Source organism: Mobula birostris, chromosome 31 (assembly GCF_030028105.1).
Source record: "Mobula birostris isolate sMobBir1 chromosome 31, sMobBir1.hap1, whole genome shotgun sequence".
Classification (NCBI taxonomy): Eukaryota; Metazoa; Chordata; class Chondrichthyes; order Myliobatiformes; family Myliobatidae; genus Mobula; species Mobula birostris.
This window is the reverse complement of record NC_092400.1, coordinates 37290426-37310239: the sequence shown is the minus strand read 5'-3', so window position 1 is coordinate 37310239 and position 19814 is coordinate 37290426. Positions and strand designations below refer to the sequence as shown.

General features: G+C 45.5%; 1 protein-coding gene across 3 annotated transcripts in view; it reads right to left on the bottom strand.

The window, feature by feature from the left end:
• The window catches only part of LOC140190674 (unconventional myosin-XVIIIb-like), a 462061-nt gene that overhangs the window by 34311 nt on the left and 407936 nt on the right, over positions 1-19814 (bottom strand). For all 3 annotated transcript variants that reach the window (XM_072247443.1, XM_072247444.1, XM_072247445.1), the window contains one exon: positions 15003-15188. In XM_072247443.1, coding sequence (XP_072103544.1) covers positions 15003-15188 — 186 coding nt within the window. The remainder of the gene's footprint in view (positions 1-15002; positions 15189-19814) is intronic.

The window sequence follows — 19814 nt, the reverse complement described above, 5'->3', positions numbered from 1 at the left end:
TACAACCAAAGTGCATGACCTTACATTTTCCAACATTGTATTTCATTTGCCACTTTCTTGCCCATTCTCCTAATCTGTCTAAGTCCTTCTGCATCCTACCTGTATCCCCAACACTACCAATCTTCATATCATAGAAACCTAGAAAACCTACAGCACAATACAGGACCTTCGGCCCACAAAGCTGTGCCGAACATGTCCTTGCCTTAGAACTACCTAGGCTTACCCATAACCCTCAATTTTTCTAAGCTCCATGTACCCATCCAGGAGACTCTTAAAAGACCCTATCGTTTCCGCCTCCACCACCGCTTCCAGCAGCCCATTCCACGCACTCACCACTCTCTGCGTAAAAAACTCACCCCTGACATCTCCTCTGTACCTACTTCCAAGCACCTTAAAACCATGCCCTCTCGTGCTAGCCATTTCAGCCCTGGGAAAAAGCCTCTAACTATCCACATGATCAATGCCTCTCATCATCTTGTACACCTCTATCAGGTCACCTCTCATTCTCCCTCACTCTAAGGAAAAAAGGCCGAGTTCACTGAACCTATTCTCATAAGGCATGCTCCCCAATCCAGGCAACATCCTTGTAAATCTCCTCTGCACCCTTTCTATGGTTTCCACATCCATCCTGTAGTGAGAAGACCAGAATTGAGCACAGTACTCCAACTTAACCACAGAGTCAACCTGAGCAGCTGCTTTGAGTGTCCTATGGAGTCGGACCCCAAGATCCCTCTGATCCTCCGCACTGCCAAGAGTCTTGCCATTAATGCCTCATTATGCCATCATATTTGACCTACCAAAAGGAACCACCTCAAATTTATCTGGGTTGAACTCCATCTGCCACTTCTCAGCCCAGTTTTGCACCCTATCAATGTCCCACTGTAAACACTATCCACAACACCCCCAATCTTTGTGTCATCAACAAACTTACTAACCCATCCTTCCACTTCCTCATGCAGGTCACTTATAGAAATCACAAAGAGAAGGGGTCCCAGAACAGATCCCTGAGGCACACCACTGGTCACTGACCTCCATGCAGAATATGACCCAAGCCAGTTCTGGATCCACAAAGCAATGTCCCTTTGGATCCCATGCCTCCTTACTTTCTCAATAAGCCTTGCATGGTGTACCTTATCAAATGCTTTGCTGAAATCCATATACACTACATCTACCGCTCTACCTTCATCAATGTATTTAGTCACATCTTCAAAAAATTCAATCAGGCTTGTAAGGCATGACTTGCCTTTGACAAAGCCTTGTCTAACTTGTCTATTCCTATCCCTCTCCAACGCTATGGTAAAGGATATAGAATTGTGATCACTATCTCCAAAATGCTCTAGCACTATTAGACCTGACACCTGACCAGGTTCATTTCCTAATACCAGATCAAGTACAGCCTCTCCTCTTGTCGGCTTATCTACATATTGTGTCAAGGAACCTTCCTGAACACACCGAACAAACCCCATCTAAACTCCTCACTCTAGGGAGATGCCAATCAATATTTGGGAAATTAAAATCTCCCACCACGACAACTCTGTTATTATTACTCCTTTCCAGAATCTGTCTCCTTATCTGCTCCTCGATGCCCCTATTATTATTGGGTGGTCTATAAAAAACACCCAGTAGAGTTAATGACCCCTTCCTATTCCTAACTTCCACCCACAGAGACTCCGTAGACAACCCCTCCATGACTTCCTCCTTTTCTGCAGCCGTGACACTATCTCCGATCAACAGTGCGATGCCCCACCTCTTTGCCTCCCTCCCTGTCCTTTCTGAAACATCTAAAGCCTGGCACTTGAAGTAGCCATTCCTGCCCCTGCACCATCCAAGTCTCCGTAATGACCACCACATCATAGATTCAAGTGCTGATCCACGCTCTAAGCTCATTCGCTTTAATCATAATACTCTGCAAACTTGGCAACAAAGCCATCTATACCATCATCTAAATCATTTATATACAGCATAAAAAGAAGTGGTCCCAACACTGACCCCTGTGGAACTCCACTAGTCACTGGCAGCCAACCAGAAAAGGATCCTTTTATTCCTACTCACTGTCTCCTACCAATCAGCCAATGCTCTATAACTTTCTTGTAATAACTTGGTAAGCAGCCTCATGTGTGGCACCTTGTCAAAGGCCTTCTGAAAGTCCAAATATACAATATCTACTACATCCCCTTTATCTACCCTACTTGTAATCTCCTCAAAGAATTCCAAAAGGTTCGTCAGGTAGAATTTTCCTTGAAGGAAACCATGCTGACTTTGTACTATCTTGTTCTGTGTCACCAAGTACTCCATCACCTCATCCTTAACCATTGACTCTAACATCTTCCTAACCACTGAGGTCAGGCTAACTGGTCTATAATTTCCTATAAAGCCTGTACTGTGCTGTGATGTTCTATGTTCACTTTGAGATACGGCAGGGTAAGGGGCCCACCTGGCCCAAAGTGTCCACACCGCCCAATTGATCAACCTGTACATCTTTGGAATGTGGGAGGAAATGCACGTGGTCACAGGTAGACTTACAGACAGCAGTAGAATTGAACCTGGGTCACTTGTGCTGTAAATGTGATATGCTAACCGCTAGGCTACTGTGCTGCCTCAAAAGATCTTAAGGCTTTTTATATTGTCACTCACCGTTAAAGGAATAGTCTACTTGAGCTAAACAATAATGTCCCAACTGTCTCAGTGAAATTTGTCATTTGAAAAATTAATTAAAACTGAAGTTACTGATTACAATAACAATGATACAATTTTACAGTGGATTATCCATCCTGCAGACATCTGGTTCTTGGATGATGTCAGGCAAATGAAATGGCTGGCAGGGAGCAGGAGAAGACTGCTGGAATCACAAAGCAGGACGGGGTAGGAGCACTGGGTTTGGAGCCAGGACCACCTGCAGCAGACAGGTCAACAGGTACAACAGAGATAGCAAGTGTGCATCAGAAAGGGCAAGGGAGTGCGTGGCAGAGATCACAGGGTGTGGTGCAGGGAGCTCACGGGGTGGGAGAGAGAGGTCACGGGGTGAGAGAGAGAGGTCACGGGATGGGAGGGAGAGGTCATGGGGTGGGAGGAAGAGGGAAAGGTGTGAGGTCATGGGGTGGGAGAGAGAGGTGACGGGATGGGAGAGAGAGGTCATGGGGTGGGAGGGAGAGTGAAAGCCGTGAGGTCACGGGGTGGGAGAGAGAGGTCATGGGGTGGGAGGGAGAGGTCATGGGGTGGGAGGAAGAGGGAAAGGTGTGAGGTCATGGGGTGGGAGAGAGAGGTGACGGGATGGGAGAGAGAGGTCATGGGGTGGGAGGGAGAGTGAAAGCCGTGAGGTCACGGGGTGGGAGAGAGAGGTCACGGGGTGGGAGGGAGAGGTCATGGGGTGGGAGGAAGAGGGAAAGGTGTGAGGTCATGGGGTGGGAGAGAGAGGTCATGGGGTGGGAGGGAGAGTGAAAGCCGTGAGGTCACGGGGTGGGAGAGAGAGGTCACGGGGTGGGAGGAAGAGTGTTTCAGATGGGACTGAGAGGACAAGGGTGGAGGGAGCAGAATGGGTTGGATGGAGGGGGTGTGGAGAGAGCAAGGAGTGGACAGAAAGGGTTTGTTGTGGGGCAGGCAAATCATGGACCATTGGAACAATTGTAATTTTGAGCACGGCACGGAGGGTGTGTGCGTGCGCGCGTGTGCTGATGAGCATCTGTTTATTCATGTTTGTGTGTTCATATGTGTCCATGTGGTCACATGTACCTGTGTACGTCTGTGTGTGGTGCGTGCATCCATCTGTGAGTATATGTGCGTGTGTGTGTGTGTGTGTGTGTGTGTGTGTGTGTGTATGCTTTAAACTACCCACGTCCAATTCACCTATCCTCTGGACAGGATAGATGCAGTTGTTAAAATCCCACACAGTGTGTTTAATTTCGGCTGTTGAAATAGGTCAACCTGGAGGCAGCAGGCAGACAGTCAGGTGAGTGTCCTGTCAGAACCATACTCGCCTGTTTACTCCCAATGTAAGCGGTATTCAATGATTCATCAGTTTGATTCGACAAACTATCTCAAATAGTAATGAGAGAGACAGTAGAAGGAACACTGCAGGAGTCTGGGAATATCAGAGCCGTTCACAATTCTGAGTAATGTATTAATAATATACCATTTGAAAAACAAACACGCCCACGTGGAGAAGCTTTACCAGCGTGAAGAGAGAGGGCATCTGATACATAACGGTGAGTAATATTTATTTCCTCTCAAGACGAAAAGCCAGCACATACTATGATGACACCTGTAAAGGCCTGTCCTATTTTTAAATAGCTGCACTGGATCAGAACCCACGGCAGACGAACGTCTCATTGCACTGACTGACAGAGTGCAGAGGGGAAGAAATGTGGCTGCATCTTCGGCAGCAAATCAACAAACAGCGGCTGCTGGAGGAACTCAGCAGGTCAGGCAGCATTTATGGAGAGAAGTAAAGAGCCGACATTTCCGCCCCAGGGGCCGGAATGCTGAGTTCCTCCAGTAGTTTTTGATTGTTGCTTTGGATTTCCAGCACCTGCAGAATCTCATGTGTTTACAAATAACAAAGCACTGAGCAGATTTTACAAGTACAACCCACCCCACACCCTCCACGTCAGTGGAGACCAGGGAAGTTAGAACAAAGAGCGGAGTTGGTGTCCATCATATGGGTCTGTCACTTGCATCAACATGGTGTCTATCATGTGGAAATCTGGAACAGTTACAGGGCAGATGTGGGAGCAGCAGGAAGAAGAGAATGCCTCAGGCTTTGACAGATGTGTTTGTGAAACAGTTGATGCCAAGCCCAGTCTCATATTACTGACAGAGTGAAGGTCAGTGAGGGAACCAAATAACCAGATTCAATTCCCTCCCCCATTTTAAGGATTCACTCATTACCAAAGAGGATCAGAGGGCCATTTGCAGCCTGAGCACCAAGAGGAAGTCTTACCCAGTCAAATATCAACACCTTACACTTCATAATCTCAACGGTATAGAAAGAGTCGTCAGCTCCATGCCAATTCCTAGAGAAGTAGTCCCGTTAATCCCAATCCCTCTCTCTATTTATATGCCCATCCTCTCCAATTTATTCTCTCAAACATGTCACGTACCACCAGGGTCAAGGACAGCTTCCACCCTGCTGTGTAAGATTCATCAATGGGCCTCTTGGAGGATAAAGGTAAATCCTCGATCTCTCTTGATTCATTGGGGTGTCAAAGATTACAGAGAGAAGGACAGAGCCACGATGGAATGACACAGCACACTCTCTGTAAACAGAACCCTGAATTCGGCATTCTGTAAATGCCTTTCCCTTTGCACTACCTCGCTGTTCCTAAGTTTGGAATAACTTGTCTGGTTGGCATGCAAAGCAAAGTTTTCAGTGTATCTCAGTACATGACAATAATGAATAATTAACCAATTGATTCCTTTTGTCATTAATAAGATTACTAGACTATAAAATACAAGAGTAGAAGTAGGCCATTTGGCCCATTAAGTCTGTCCCACCATTCAATCATGGGCTGATCCAATTCTTCCAGCATCCCCACTCCCCTGCCTTCTCCCCATACTCCTTGATGCCCTGGCTGACCAAGAACCTATCTATCTCTGTCTTAAATACACCTAATGACTTGGCCTCCACAGCTGCTCGTGGCAACAAATTCCACAGATTTGCCACCCTCTGACTAAAGTAATTTCTCCGCAGCTCAGTTCTAAATGGACGTCCTTCAATCCTGAAGTTGTGCCCTCTTGTCCTAGAATCCCCTACCATGGGAAATAACTTTGCCATATCTAATCTGTTCAGGCCTTTAACATTCGGAGTGTTTCTATGAGATCCCCCCTCATTCTCCTGAACTCCAGGGAACACAGCCCAAGAGCTGCCAGGCGTTCCTCATACAGTAACTCTTTCATTTCTGGAACCATTCTCATGAATCTTCTCTGAACCCTCTCCAATGTCAGTACATTCTTTTTAAAATAAGGAGCCCAAAACTGCACACAATACTCAAAGTCTGGTCTCACAAGTGCTTTATAGAGCCTCAACATCACATCCCTGCTCTTGTATTCTATACTTCTAGAAATGAATGCCAATATTTCATTCGCCTTCTTCACAGTCGACTCAACCTGGAGGTTAACCTTTAGGGTATCTTGCACAAGGACTCCAAAGTTCCTTTGCATCTCTGCATTTTGAATTCTCTCCCCATCTAAATAATAGTGTTCCCATTTATTTCTTCCACCAAAGTGCATGACCATACACTTTCCAACATTGTATTTCATTTGCCACTTCTTTGCTCATTCCCCTTATATATCTAAGACTCTTTGCAGGCTCTGTTTCCTCAACACTACCCTCTCCTCTACCTATCTTTCTTTATATTATCGGCAAATTTAGCCACAAGTCCATTAATACTGTAGTCCAAATCATTGACATACATCGTAAAAAGCAGCGGTCCCAACACCGACCCCTGTGGAACTCCACTGGTAACTGGCAGCCAGCCAGAATAGGATCCCTTTATTCCCACTTTCTGTTTTCTCCCAATCAGCCAATGCTCCACCCATGCTGGTAACTCCCCTGTAATTCCATAGGCTCTTATATTGCTAAGAAGCCTCATGTGCGGCACCTTGTCAAAGGCCTTCTGAAAATCCAAGTACACCACGTCTACTGCATCTCCTTTGCCATCCCTGCTTGTAATTTACTCAAAGGATTGCAGTAGGTTTGTCAGACAGGAGTTTCCTTTTAGAAAACCATGCTAGTTTTGGCCTATCTTGTTATGTGCCTCCAGGTACTCCATGATCTCATCCCTAACAATCGATTTCAACAACTTCCCAACCACTGATGTCAGGCTAACAGGCCTATAGTTTCCTTTCTGCTGCCTCCCACCTTTCTTAAATAGCGAGGTAACACTTGCAATTTTCCAGTCATCCAGTACAATGCCAGAATGTATTGATTCTTGAAAGATCATCGTTAATGCCTTCACAATCTCTCCAGTTATTTCCTTCAGAACCTGAGGGTGCATTCCATCAGGTCCAGGAGATTTATCCACCCTCAGACCATTAAACTTTCTCAGCACCTTCTCAGTCATAATTTTCACTGCACATACTTCACTTCCCTGACACTCTTGAATGTCCAGTATAGTGCAGATGTCTTCCACTATGAAGACTGATGCAAAATATGTATTCAGTTCCTCTGCCACCTCTGCATCTCTCATTAAATATCTCCAGTGTCATTTTGTATTGGTCCAATATCTATGCTCGACTCTCTTTTACCCTTTATATACTTAAAAAAGCTTTTAGTATCTTTGATATTAGCCACCAGCTTCCTTTCATAATTCATCTTTTCTTCCTAATGACCTTCTTAGTTTCCTTCTGCAAGTTTTTAAAAGCTTCCCAATCCTCTCTCTTCCCACTAGCTCTGGCTTCCTTGTATGCCCTCTCTTTTGCTTTTACTTTGGCTCTGACTTCACATGTCAGCCATGGTAGTGTCCTTCTTCCCTTTGAAAATTTCTTCTTATTTGGAATATATCTGTCTTGTACTTCCCTCATTTTTCTTCCTGCAAATTGTCTTTTCCAGTCAACTTCCGCCAATTCCCCTCTCATGCCATTGTAATTTCCTTTATTCCATTGAAATACAGACACATTGGATTTTATTTTTTCCCTTTTAAATTTCAATGTGAACTCGATCATTTTGAGATCACTGTTCCCGAAGGGTTCCTTAACCTTAAGCTCTCTTATCACCTCTGGATCATTGCACAACACCCAATTCAGCACAGCCGATCCCCTCGTGGGCTCAACAACTAGCTGTTCTAAAAAGCCATCCTTTAGACATTCTACAAATTCTCTCTGCTGAGGTCCAGTCCTGACCAGGTTTTCCCAATCCACTTTCATGTTAAAATTCCCAACAAATATCAGGACATTTTTTTTCTGACACGCCTTTTCCATCTCCTGCTGTAATTTATAATACACAGCCCGGCTGCTGTTTGGACGCCTGGTTACAACTGCCATTAGGGTCCTTTTACCCTTGCCATTTCTTAGTTCAACACATAGAGACTCTACACCTTCCGGTCCTATGTAATCTCTTCCTGATGATTTAATCTACAATTTGGGGTAAAGTAATATTGCCAGATGACCTCCCAGCACACCTTTGGGATGTGGGCGAAGTGGAGCACTCAAAGGAAACCCACTCAGTAACAGGGAATACGTACAAACTCCACAAAGACAGCAGCCGAGGTAAATTCCTAAGATGGCATATTTCAAAATTTCCAAGCCTCAATTTGTTTTATCAAAAAATAAGCATATATTAAAATAAACGATTGCCTTTCAACATATCTGGGAAAGCCAATGGTCTGGAAATTCATCTACACCATCTAAATGAGTGTTCAGTAAATGAAAATTGCTTTCATCAATTTGATGTGCGTTTTTGATTAAGTTCATTAAGCATACAAATTAGCCAGAGAAAGTGGCTCACCTGAGGACTGGGAGAAATTCAGAGTTCAGCAGAGGAGGACAAAGGGCTTAATTAGGAAGGGGAAAAAAGATTATGAGAGAAAACTGGCAGGGAACATAAAAACTGACTGTAAAAGCTTTTATAGATATGTAAAAAGGAAAAGACTGGGTAAGACAAATGTGGGTCCCCTACAGACAGAAACAGGTGAATTAATTATGAGGAGCAAGGACATGGCAGACCAATTGAATAATTACTTTGGTTCTGTCTTCACTAAGGAGGACATAAATAATCTTCCAGAAATAGTAGGGGACAAAGGGTCCAGTGAGATGGAGGAACTGAGCGAAATACATGTTAGTAGGGAAGTGGTGTTAGGTAAATTGAAGGGATAGAAGGCAGATAAATCCCCAGGGCCAGATGGTCTGCATCCCAGAGTGCTTAAGGAAGTAGCCCAAGAAATAGTGGATGCATTAGTGATAATTTTTCAAAACTTGTTAGATTCTGGACTAGTTCCTGAGGATTGGAGGGTGGCTAATGTAACCCCACTTTTTAAAAAAGGAGGGAGAGAGAAACCGGGGAATTATAGACCGGTTAGCCTAACGTCGGTGGTGGGGAAACTGCTAGAGTCAGTTATCAAAGATGTGATAACAGCACATTTGGAAAGCGGTGAAATGATCGGACAAAGTCAGCATGGATTTGTGAAAGGAAAATCATCTCTGACAAATCTCATAGAATTTTTTGAGGATGTAGCTAGTAGAATGGATAGGGGAGAACCAGTGGATGTGGTATATTTGGATTTTCAAAAGGCTTTTGACAAGGTCCCACACAGGAGATTAGTGTGCAAACTTAAAGCACACGGTATTGGGGGTAAGGTATTGATGTGGATAGAGAATTGGTTAGCAGACAGGAAGCAAAGAGTGGGAATAAACGGGACCTTTCAGAATGGCAGGCGGTGACTAGTGGGGTACTGCAAGGCTCAGTGCTGGGACCCCAGTTGTTTACAATATATATTAATGACTTGGATGAGGGAATTAAATGCAGCATCTCCAAGTTTGCGGATGACACGAAGCTGGGTGGCAGTGTTAGCTGTGAGGAGGATGCTAAGAGGATGCAGGGTGACTTGGATAGGTTGGGTGAGTGGGCAGATTCATGGCAGATGCAATTTACTGTGGATAAATGTGAAGTTATCCACTTTGGTGGCAAAAATAGGAAAACAGATTATTATCTGAATGGTGGCCGATTAGGAAAAGGGGAAGTGCAACGAGACCTGGGTGTCATTATACACCAGTCATTGAAAGTGGGCATGCAGGTACAGCAGGCGGTGAAAAAGGTGAATGGTATGCTGGCAAGAGGATTCAAGTACAGGAGCAGGGAGGTACTACTGCAGTTGTACAAGGCCTTGGTGAGACCACACCTGGAGTATTGTGTGCAGTTTTGGTCCCTTAATCTGAGGAAAGACATCCTTGCCATAGAGGGAGTACAAAGAAGGTTCACCAGATTGATTCCTGGGATGGCAGGACTTTCATATGAAGAAAGACTGGATGAACTGGGCTTGTACTCATTGGAATTTAGAAGATTGAGGGGGGGATCTGATTGAAACATATAAAATCCTAAAGGGATTGGACAGGCTAGATGCAGGAAGATTGTTCCCAATGTTGGGGAAGTCCAGAACGAGGGGTCACAGTTTGAGGATAAAAGGGAAGCCTTTTAGGACCGAGATTAGGAAAAACTTCTTCACACAGAGAGTGGTGAATCTGTGGAATTCTCTGCCACGGGAAACAGTTGAGGCCAGTTCATTGGCTATATTTAAGAGGGAGTTAGATATGGCCCTTGTGGCTAAAGGAATCAGGGGGTATGGAGGGAAGGCTGGTGCAGGGTTCTGAGTTGGATGATCAGCCATGATCATAATAAATGGCAGTGCAGGCTCGAAGGGCCGAATGGCCTACTCCTGCACCTATTTTCTATGTTTCTATGTTTCTATGTTTCATGCTGGGTGCTCATAAACTCTACAATTTTCTCAATCGCCAATCTGATGTCTGCTTCCAGCATGCCCAAAGGACATCTTCAGTTGTTCAGTGGTGCGAATTACAATCATATCGGCGTGACTGTATCTAGCCTAAAAACGGACTACTAGACAGACTGCCTAGTCTCAAACATCAACATCTCACAGGATATATCATGGGCACAACATGTTAATGAAATCACAAAGAAAAAATCCCAGCGGCTGTACCTCATTGGGAGATTGAGGAGATTAGGCATGACACCAAAGACTCTAGTAGATTTTGACCGATGTACTGTGGAGAGCAATCTGATTGGTTGCATTGTGGCCTGGTTTGGAAGCTACAAAGAGGCTGCCAAGGGCTGTAGGTTTAGCCAGTTACATCAGTGGCATAACGCTCTGCACCACTGAGAACATCTTCAAAAGATGGTGCTTCTAGTAGATGGCATCCATCAGTAAAAACAGTCATCTCCAGGGACCATCCACCAGTCATCATCCACCAGTCTTCTCATTCCCACCACTGGGGAGGAGGTACAGGATCCTGAAGACCCACACTCTAATGCTTTCGGAAAAGTGTTTTCTCCTCTGCAATCAGATTTCTGATCAGTCCATGAACACATGAACACCACCTCACTATTTTTATTTTGCAATTTCATTTCAATGCAACTAAGAGTAAATGTTTTAGGCTTTACACTGTACTGCTGCAACAAAACAACGAATTTCACATTATAGAATGTCAGTGATTATAAACCTGATTCTCATTGTGACTGGAGAAACAGCCGTTGGTGATGCTGAAAGATGAAAGTGAGCTGCAGCTAATGGGCAGGGCACATTCCCACGGAAAAGGACAGAGGGTCAGGCATACCCCTCACGGCAGGGATAGAGGGACAAACACATCCCTCACATCAGGGGTAGAGGGTCAGACACATCCCACATGTCAGGGACAGAGGGTCAGACACATCCCTCACTGCAGGGACAGAGGGTCAGACATATCCCTCACGGCAGGGATACAGGGCCAGGAACAGCCCTTACGACAGGGAAAGAGGGACAAACACATCTCTCACGTCAGGGACAGAGGGTCAGACACACTCCTCATGTCAGGGACAGAGGGTCAGACACATCCCTCACGGCAGGGACAGAGGGTCAGACACATCCCTCACGGCAGGGACAGAGAGTCAGACACATCCCTCACAGCAGAAAGCTGTCAAACAAATCTCAGGTGTACCCACCTAAACCAAGGCCCTCACCACTTGTAACTTCAGTGGTTCCCACTCAGAACTGGAATCAGAACCTGCTAGAAGACTGTGAGAAGAGATTTGATAGTCATTGCCAAACATTGGAGGGAAATGTTTGATGAAAGACTTAACACTCATGGCAGGCAGCTTTCAGGATGGTGTCCATATTTAAAGATTGGCTTTATATGTCACATGTACATCAAAACATACAGTGAAATGCATCATTTTGCATCAACAACCTACTCAGTCCAACAATGTGCCAGAGACAGCCGTCAGGTGATGCCACGCCTCTGGTGCCAACACAGCGTACCCACAACTTACTTACCCTAACCGTGCAGTACGGCTTTGGAATGTAGAAGGAAACCAGAGCCCCCGGAGGAAACCCAAGCAGATATGGGGAGAACATACAAACGCCTTACAGACAGCAGTGGGAATAGAACATCAATCGACAGTGACATTGAGTAAACATTGAGGGCCCAGCAGTGTCACACCAACTGTTCCATCTTGCCAACTCAATGCATGCCTGCGGAACAGCGGTTAGCGTAATGCCATTACACTACCAGCAACCAGAATGTGGACCGAATCTGGAATGCCTAGAGAAATCCTGTGCAGCCACGGAGAAGAAGTACAAACACTTTACAAGCAGCGACAGGAACGGAACTCTGAGCTGTGATCAGTGGCGCTGTGGAGCGCTGTGCTAACTCGTCATTCCAAGTCCGCGTGTGCTCAGGTGCAATGAAGAACTTACTTGCAGCAGACAGGCAAGACTAAACTGTATACATTTTTTACTAGAAAGAACACAATTATAAATAGAAAAGTAAATTTTCATCTGAAGTATTCAAATAAGTCATAGTGCTGCTAGTCTCTTGTGATTAGGGTTTTGCTGGTTGGTTCAGGAACTGAATGGTGGAAAGGAAGTAGCTGTTCCCTCTATAGAAGCTGCCTGTCCCGCTAAGTTCATCCAGCAGTCTGATTTTGTTAATCATTGATTCAAGAGTGTTTAACACTATGTCCAGTACACAAGTGTAAAGGAGAACAAAATAATTTCTACTCTGGATTCAATGCTGCACAAAAAAACACAATAAGATAAATAATACAATAATTGTAAAAACATAATAAACATAAATACATTAGATAGCTTATAGAAATAGATGATTACATGCCCCCCGGGTGATGCTAGGCACAGGAGTGTCTGTACACAAGGTGACCGACAGGAAATAATAAAATAGTAGTGGCTGGGGGCGTGGAGATGTTGTTCGTCCTTACTGCTTGGAGAAAGTAGCTGTTTTTGAATCTGGTGGTCCTGGCATGGACACTATGTAGCCTCCTCCCTGATGGGAGTGGGACAAATCATCCATGAGCAGGGTGCTACCATGGTGAGCGAACTTGTCAGCTTTTAATCCCTCTCTCTAAACAGAATTACTTTGGCCTCTCAGTACTCAATAATAAAAGATTAGATACTCTGTGCAATGATTCACCAGCTAGATAGAGAATGAGGAAATTGTTGACAGGATTAAACCACTGATAACATTATTCTGCATTTTTCAATGCAGAAATCCTCAAAGCAGTTTATCAATTATCTCGACACCATTATAACTATGATCAAAACATTATTTATCATTATCTAATTTAGTACCAATTATTCAATTATACTATCTACTCAGCATTTAGGATTAGATTGGATTATGAGGACACACAGTCCTCTTTTATTGTTATTTAGTAGTGACATTGCTATGACAACCAATAAGGGTTTCTGTTCTCAAATCAATGCAAAAAGCACCCATTTCCAGAACACCGATGAACTAAAGGAATCAGATCGTAAATTGTGATCAGTGATGAGCACCATAAATTATTCTGTAGCCAGTAGTTCCATTGTTATCAATACTATCTACACTTGTCCCATTTGTCCACGTTTGGCCCATATACCTCAAAGCTTTTCCTAGCCATGAGTGTCTTTTAAATGTTATTAATGTACTACTTCTCCTGACAGCATATGCCACGCTGACTATGTGAAGAAGTTATCTCTCTAGATCCCCTTTAAATTTTTTCCCTCCCCTTAAACGTATACCACAGACTTTGTGATTCCCTTTCTCTTGGAAAAAGACTGTATAATGGGGAGGGGAGAATAAAAATGGCAATTAATGTACGATTAGTGTAAATGGTTCAGATTGAAGCCCGAAGGTTGTCTGGATGGCGAAAGCCAACGGCCAAGGCACAATATCTGCAGGTCCGCAAATCCACAGGAGACTGGAGGCCCAGAGGAGAGCTGTTCTGGGTTTGGAGGACTACTTGTGTGCGTGAGGTGTTGCTGTTGTTGATTCATTGCTGTTCTATTGTTGCTTCTCAGCATGGTGGGCATTCTGTTTTGGCGCCAGAATGTGCATTGACACTTGCAGGCTGGCCCCAGCACATCCTGAGGTTGTAACGCCGGCACATTTCGCTGTATGTTTTGATGTACACATGATAAATAAATGAATCAGAACACGCCTCTTGTGCTTTAAGTCTCCTGTGCTCCAAAGAATAAAATTCTAGCCTACCCAACCTCTCCCTATAACTCAGGACCTCGAGTCCGTGCAATTTTCACAAAATCCTCAGTAGCTGGTGAACTTGCGTCAGCCAATGTTCCATACCAAACTAAATTCACTGATTCTGAGGAAGAGTTTGTGTCAAAATGTTAGCGTCACACCTTTCACCAGACTGGTCTGACTTTCCGATTTGGTTTCAAGTGCCCAGCACCGAGAATGCACGTGAATGCAAGAAGCTGCAGAGAGTTGTGGAACTGGCCCATTACGTTAGAGATCTTTCATATTTTCCATCCCTCCTCACCATCAGGACTATCGACACGAGGTGATGCCTCAAAAAAACAGCCTCTATCATCAAAGATCCTACCATCCAGGCCATGCCATCTTCTCACAGCCACCATCGTGCAGGAGATACGGAGGCCTAAAGTCCCACACCAGGTTGTTCAGGGACAGCTCTTTCCCCCCGTCCATTTGGCTCCTGAACCAGCATGCACAAGCCTAATCACTACCTCAGCTTAGCAACAATGTGACCACTTTGCACGACAATGGACTTCCTTTTGTTCTACTTGTTCTTTCATATACAGTCTTATATGGTTTATGTTTCATAGTCTTAAATAGTTTGTGTTTCATGTATATTTGCCTTGCAAATATAACATCTGTGATACTATACGTCTGTGATATATTGCATATATCATATGTCTGATACAAAATGTCTATGATGCTGCTGCAAGTTACCTTTTCATTGTCATGTACTTGTGTGTATGACAACAAACTCAGCTGAACTTTTCCCTGCCTCCTCCAAACCCGTGTTGAGATCCCCTGCTCCTTACCAATTCCATGCACCTATGAGAGGCCTCCATCTCCCGCTGAACGAGATCCTCCATTTCAGCCTTCATTTCCTCCATGCGCCGCTGGAAGTGACCGGAGATCTCCTTCTCACGAGCCTCAGCCTCGACCGCCTGCTCTAGCCCTTCACCCATCTTCATCACACTGTCCCGTAAACGCAGGACGAGCGTCTACAAAGAGTAGAAGCAAAACCTCAGGTTAGAGCACAATATACTAACTCATGGGGGGGGGGGGTGTTGAGGGGAAGCCATTCAGCCCTTCCATCTGTTCCACCGTTCATCAATGCAACCATTCATGGCTAATCTTTTACCTCAATGCTACTTCCCAGAATTATCCCTTTGAAGTTCAGAAGTCATTGAATCACAGTATCATAGAGGGCAGAAAGGGGCCATGAATACATTTTCTGTCAGTCAGTATTGTGTTTTGTGTTGAGCGTTTATTACGGGTAATTTGCCACGTGGGTTGGAGCGTGGTAGAAGCAAAGAGTATAGTTATATATTTACGCTTTGCATTAGTTCAGTTGAATCTAGATAGAACCAGAGAAGCAGCTGGTATTTAATTTTTTGTTGGCCACTTAAGACCGCTTAAATACCTTAAGGATTGGCAACCCTACTGCTTAGACTGCTTATTTTGTTATATCACTGGTTTTAGCTTTTTTGTTACAAGATTGTTTGTCTTTGCTGATTTCTTAATTAAGGATCGAACGTATTCTTTTGAACACTGGAACTTCGTTACTCTGGATAGCGCGTCATACAGTGTTAATCCCTGTGCTTAGTCTCTGAGTCATTTTTGTTTGTCAGGTAACCACTGCATGGTGCATCTGCCCAACTACTCCATGGCAACCAAAATATTCACTTACGCTAGTCCCATTTGGCCTCAAAACTTTTCCAATCCTATTCCTGCAAATCTTTTCTAAATCCCTGTCCACCTTTTCTAAATAAACACAGTGGTGATGAAGACATACTTGTTTTCATTAGCCAGGGTATGAAGAACACACAGAAACATAGCAGTTGGTACAACTGCTTTCCAGTGCCAGTGAACGCTGATTGGGATTCGATGTCTGTAAGGAGTAAGGACCTGTGTGGGCTTCCTCTAGGTCAGGAGTTCCCAACCTCTTTGCCATAGAACCTTACCATTAACCAAGGGGTCCATGAACCCCAGTTTGGGAACCCCTGCTCTAGGGCACAGTTTTCTCCTGCATTTCAAAGAAATCCTGCTGGAGTTAGGCTCAAACACGAGGAATTCTGCAGATGCTGGAAATTCAAGCAACACACATCAAAGTTGTTGGTGAACACAGCAGGCCAGGCAGCATCTCTAGGAAGAGGTACAGTTGACGTTTCGGGCTGAGACCCTTCGTCAGGACTAACTGAAGGTTCCTGACGAAGGGTCTTGGCCCGAAACGTCGACAGTACCTCTTCCTAGAGATGCTGCCTGGCCTGCTGCGTTCACCAGCAACTTTGATGTGTGCTGCTGGAGTTAGGGTTAGTGAGTTGTGAGCATGGGGAATTTCAATATGCAGGTAAATTGGAAAGATCCCAAGAGGGGTAATTTCTAGAGTGCCGACGAGATGGCATTTTAGAGCAGCCTGTGCTTGAACCTACTAGAGGATTAGCTGTTCTAGATTGGGTGTTGTGTGATGAACCAAAATAGATTAGAGAGTTTAACGTGAAAGAACCCTCAGGGGAAAGAGGGGAAGGGTGGATGGTGACGGAGAAGGAAGGGAGAGGGAGTGGAGCGCGGTGGGGAGGGCGTGGAGTGGTGGAGGGGAGAGAGGGAGAAGGGATGAGAGGGGGTGGGGGAGGAGGGGGGAGGGGGGAGGATACATTAAATAAAAACATGCATACAAGAGAGAGAGATGGCTCTAACTGTTGTATTCACACGGGGAGGGAAGAAAGGGGAGGGGGAGAGGGTGAGGGGGCGGAGAGGGTTGGAGCGGGGGAGGAGGAGGGGGAAGAGGTGGGAAGGGTGTGGGTGAGGGTGAGGGTGTGGTGAGGAGGCAGGTGCGGAGAGGGGTGGAGCGGGGAGGGGGTGGGAGTGGAGCGGGGGGATAGAGAGGGGGGATGGGGAGGGCAGGGGTGGAAAGGAGGAGGGGGAGGGGGTGGAGAGGGGAATGGAATGGGGGATGGAAAGGGGGAGAGAGGAGGGGAGGGGAGGAGGTGGAGACGGGGAGGGGAGGGAGATGGGGAGGGGGAGGGGGATGGAGGGGGGTGGAGAGGGGGAGAGGGGGGAGAGGGAGAGGGGATCGTAAACACAAAATAATTTGCAGATACTGGGGTCAAACAACACTCACAACACGCTGGAGGAACTCAGCAGGTCGGGCAGCATCCGTGGAAAAGATCGGTCGACGTTTCGGCCTGGAACCAGTCCTGACGAAGGGTTCCGGCCCGAAACATCGACCGATCTTTTCCACGGATGCTGCCCGACCTGCTGAGTTCCTCCAGCGTGTTGTGAGTGTTGAGGGAGAGGGGGAGAGGGAGAGGGGAGGGGGAGGGGGTGGAGGGCGAATAGTGTGGAGGGGGTGGAGAGGGGGAGAAGAGGGGCTGGTGCGGGGGAGGGGGAGGAGGGTAGGGGGAGAGGTGGCGGGGAGGAGGTGGTGCAGAGGAGGGGGAGGAGGGTGGGGGAGAGGGAGAGGGGAGGGGGTGATGCAAGGGAGGGGGTAGAGGGTGGGGGAGGGGGAGGGGGTGGAGGGCGAATAGTGTGGAGGGGTGGAGAGGGGGAGAAGAGGGGTGGTGCAGGGGAGGGGAGGAGAGTGGGGGGAGAGGGGGAGGTGCAGGGGAGGGGGAGGAGGATGGGGGGAGGTGGAGGTGGAGGTGTGGAGGTGGAGTTGGAGGTGTAGAGGGAGAAAGCAATGCCCATTCGCAGACAACAGATCAACACATAGTGTTGGGGAGGGGTAATTGCTCTAAAAGAAATAGATTCATACATTACAGTGGCTGAAGAGATTGTGGAGGCATTAGTAATGATCTTTCAAGAATCATTGGATTCTGAAACAGTTCTGGAAGACCAGAAAATTGCGAATGTCACTCCACTCTTCAATGAGGGAGGGAGGCAGAAGAAAGGAATGTATAGGTCAGCTAGCTTGACCTGAGGTTGTTTAGCAAGATAACAGCCATAGTATTACAGGAAATATACTAGAATCTGAAGGGCCTGACGCAGAGCTACGACTAAATTTCCAGGGGATCTGAGAAGGAATGTGTCCACTAAGAGCAGGGATTCTTAATCTTTATGCTATGGAGCCCTAGAAGGGGTTCATGTATCCCAGGTTGGATCCATTTGGATAGTGGTGACAGAGACTCTTCAGTATTGTCTGATACATAAGCAGCGAATTGGTGTTTATTCATTGGTTAAGCAATTAGTGTTGACAAATACTGTAGGATTATTGAGGTATTTCTGAGAGGCCATATGGGTTGTGGGATTAGCATCCCAACCAAGTGATGGCACCTCCAACCATGCAGCATTCCCACAGCTTTAGTTGTAGGATCAGTCTGGATCCAGAGCTCCTGGGATTGTATCTACTGAGCCTCCTGTAAGCCCAGGCTGGCACAACAATAAAGTCCATGTCGGCTCTGCAGTACACCAGCTGGGCAGCAATGCTACAGCAATAAGCTAATTTTGTATTCTAGTGCAACCTCATCTCAGAGCACTGCAGATGTGCCAAATACCCAAACCATGCGTCCAGCTCTCATTATCAAGCTATATGAGAAAGATATGGGAACGGTGATGTATGATAATGAAACTGTCCCCATAGATTCATAACTTAATGATAAGGTAATACGCAGAAACATAATTATATACAATTCTGTATCTACCAAGTATCAGAGTAGAGCAGCAGCTTACCCAGCCCTCAAATCAGAGATACAAAAACAAAAGAAGAAATTAAACCTTTAATCTGCTCAAATTGTCATCCTATTCTGCTTTTGGGTTTGTGTGTGTGATAAAGCTGGGACTGAAGACTGACTGATTGTATAGATACTTCAACAAGTATTTTCTTTTATTAAGACAAGTTAATTGGCTGTGCTCCACACAGATCCTCTGGATAAAAACAGTTGGTGTCATGCTGATGCAAACTTGAATTTAACCTTCATTTTTCAATATTGTTTCCATGGCTCCCGTAAAATCCAAAAGGGCACAGGACACAGAATACTTCTTCCTAACCTGAGTTAGCAAAAAGATGCACAGTTTGCAAAGATCCAAATTGCTGTAAGATATTGGAGATAGACGATTTATTCATTGAAAAGTTTCTGGTATCTTCTGAGAGATTGAGTGAACAGGTGTTTCATCGATCTGATGAAGAGCGTGATGAAGGAATTTGTTTCATTGGTGTGAAGTTTCTATGTAATACTACTTGTGTTGTGTGCTAAATTCAGATGGAACTCAGTTCCTGATGTTTATTCTAATAAGTTTTTATTCTTTATTTCTTCAGAGATATCACACAGAACAGGCCCTTCCGGCCCGATAAGCTGCACCTCCCAGCAATCTCCCGATTTAACCCCAACCCAATCACAGGACAATTTACAATGATCAGTTCAACTACTAACCGGCACGTCTTTGGATTGTCAGAGGAAACCCACATGGTCATGGGGAGAATGTACAAATGAGGTCAGAGTTAAACTCCGAATTCTTACACAAATTGTGAAAGCCTCATGCTAACCACAATGCTACTGTGACACCCCATACAACCTGTTTCACGAACAGAGTAACAGAGTCAGTCTGTATTCATTGCAGACACGAGGAAATCTGCAGATGCTGGAAATTCAAGCAACACACACAAAATTGCTGGTGAACGCAGCAGGCCA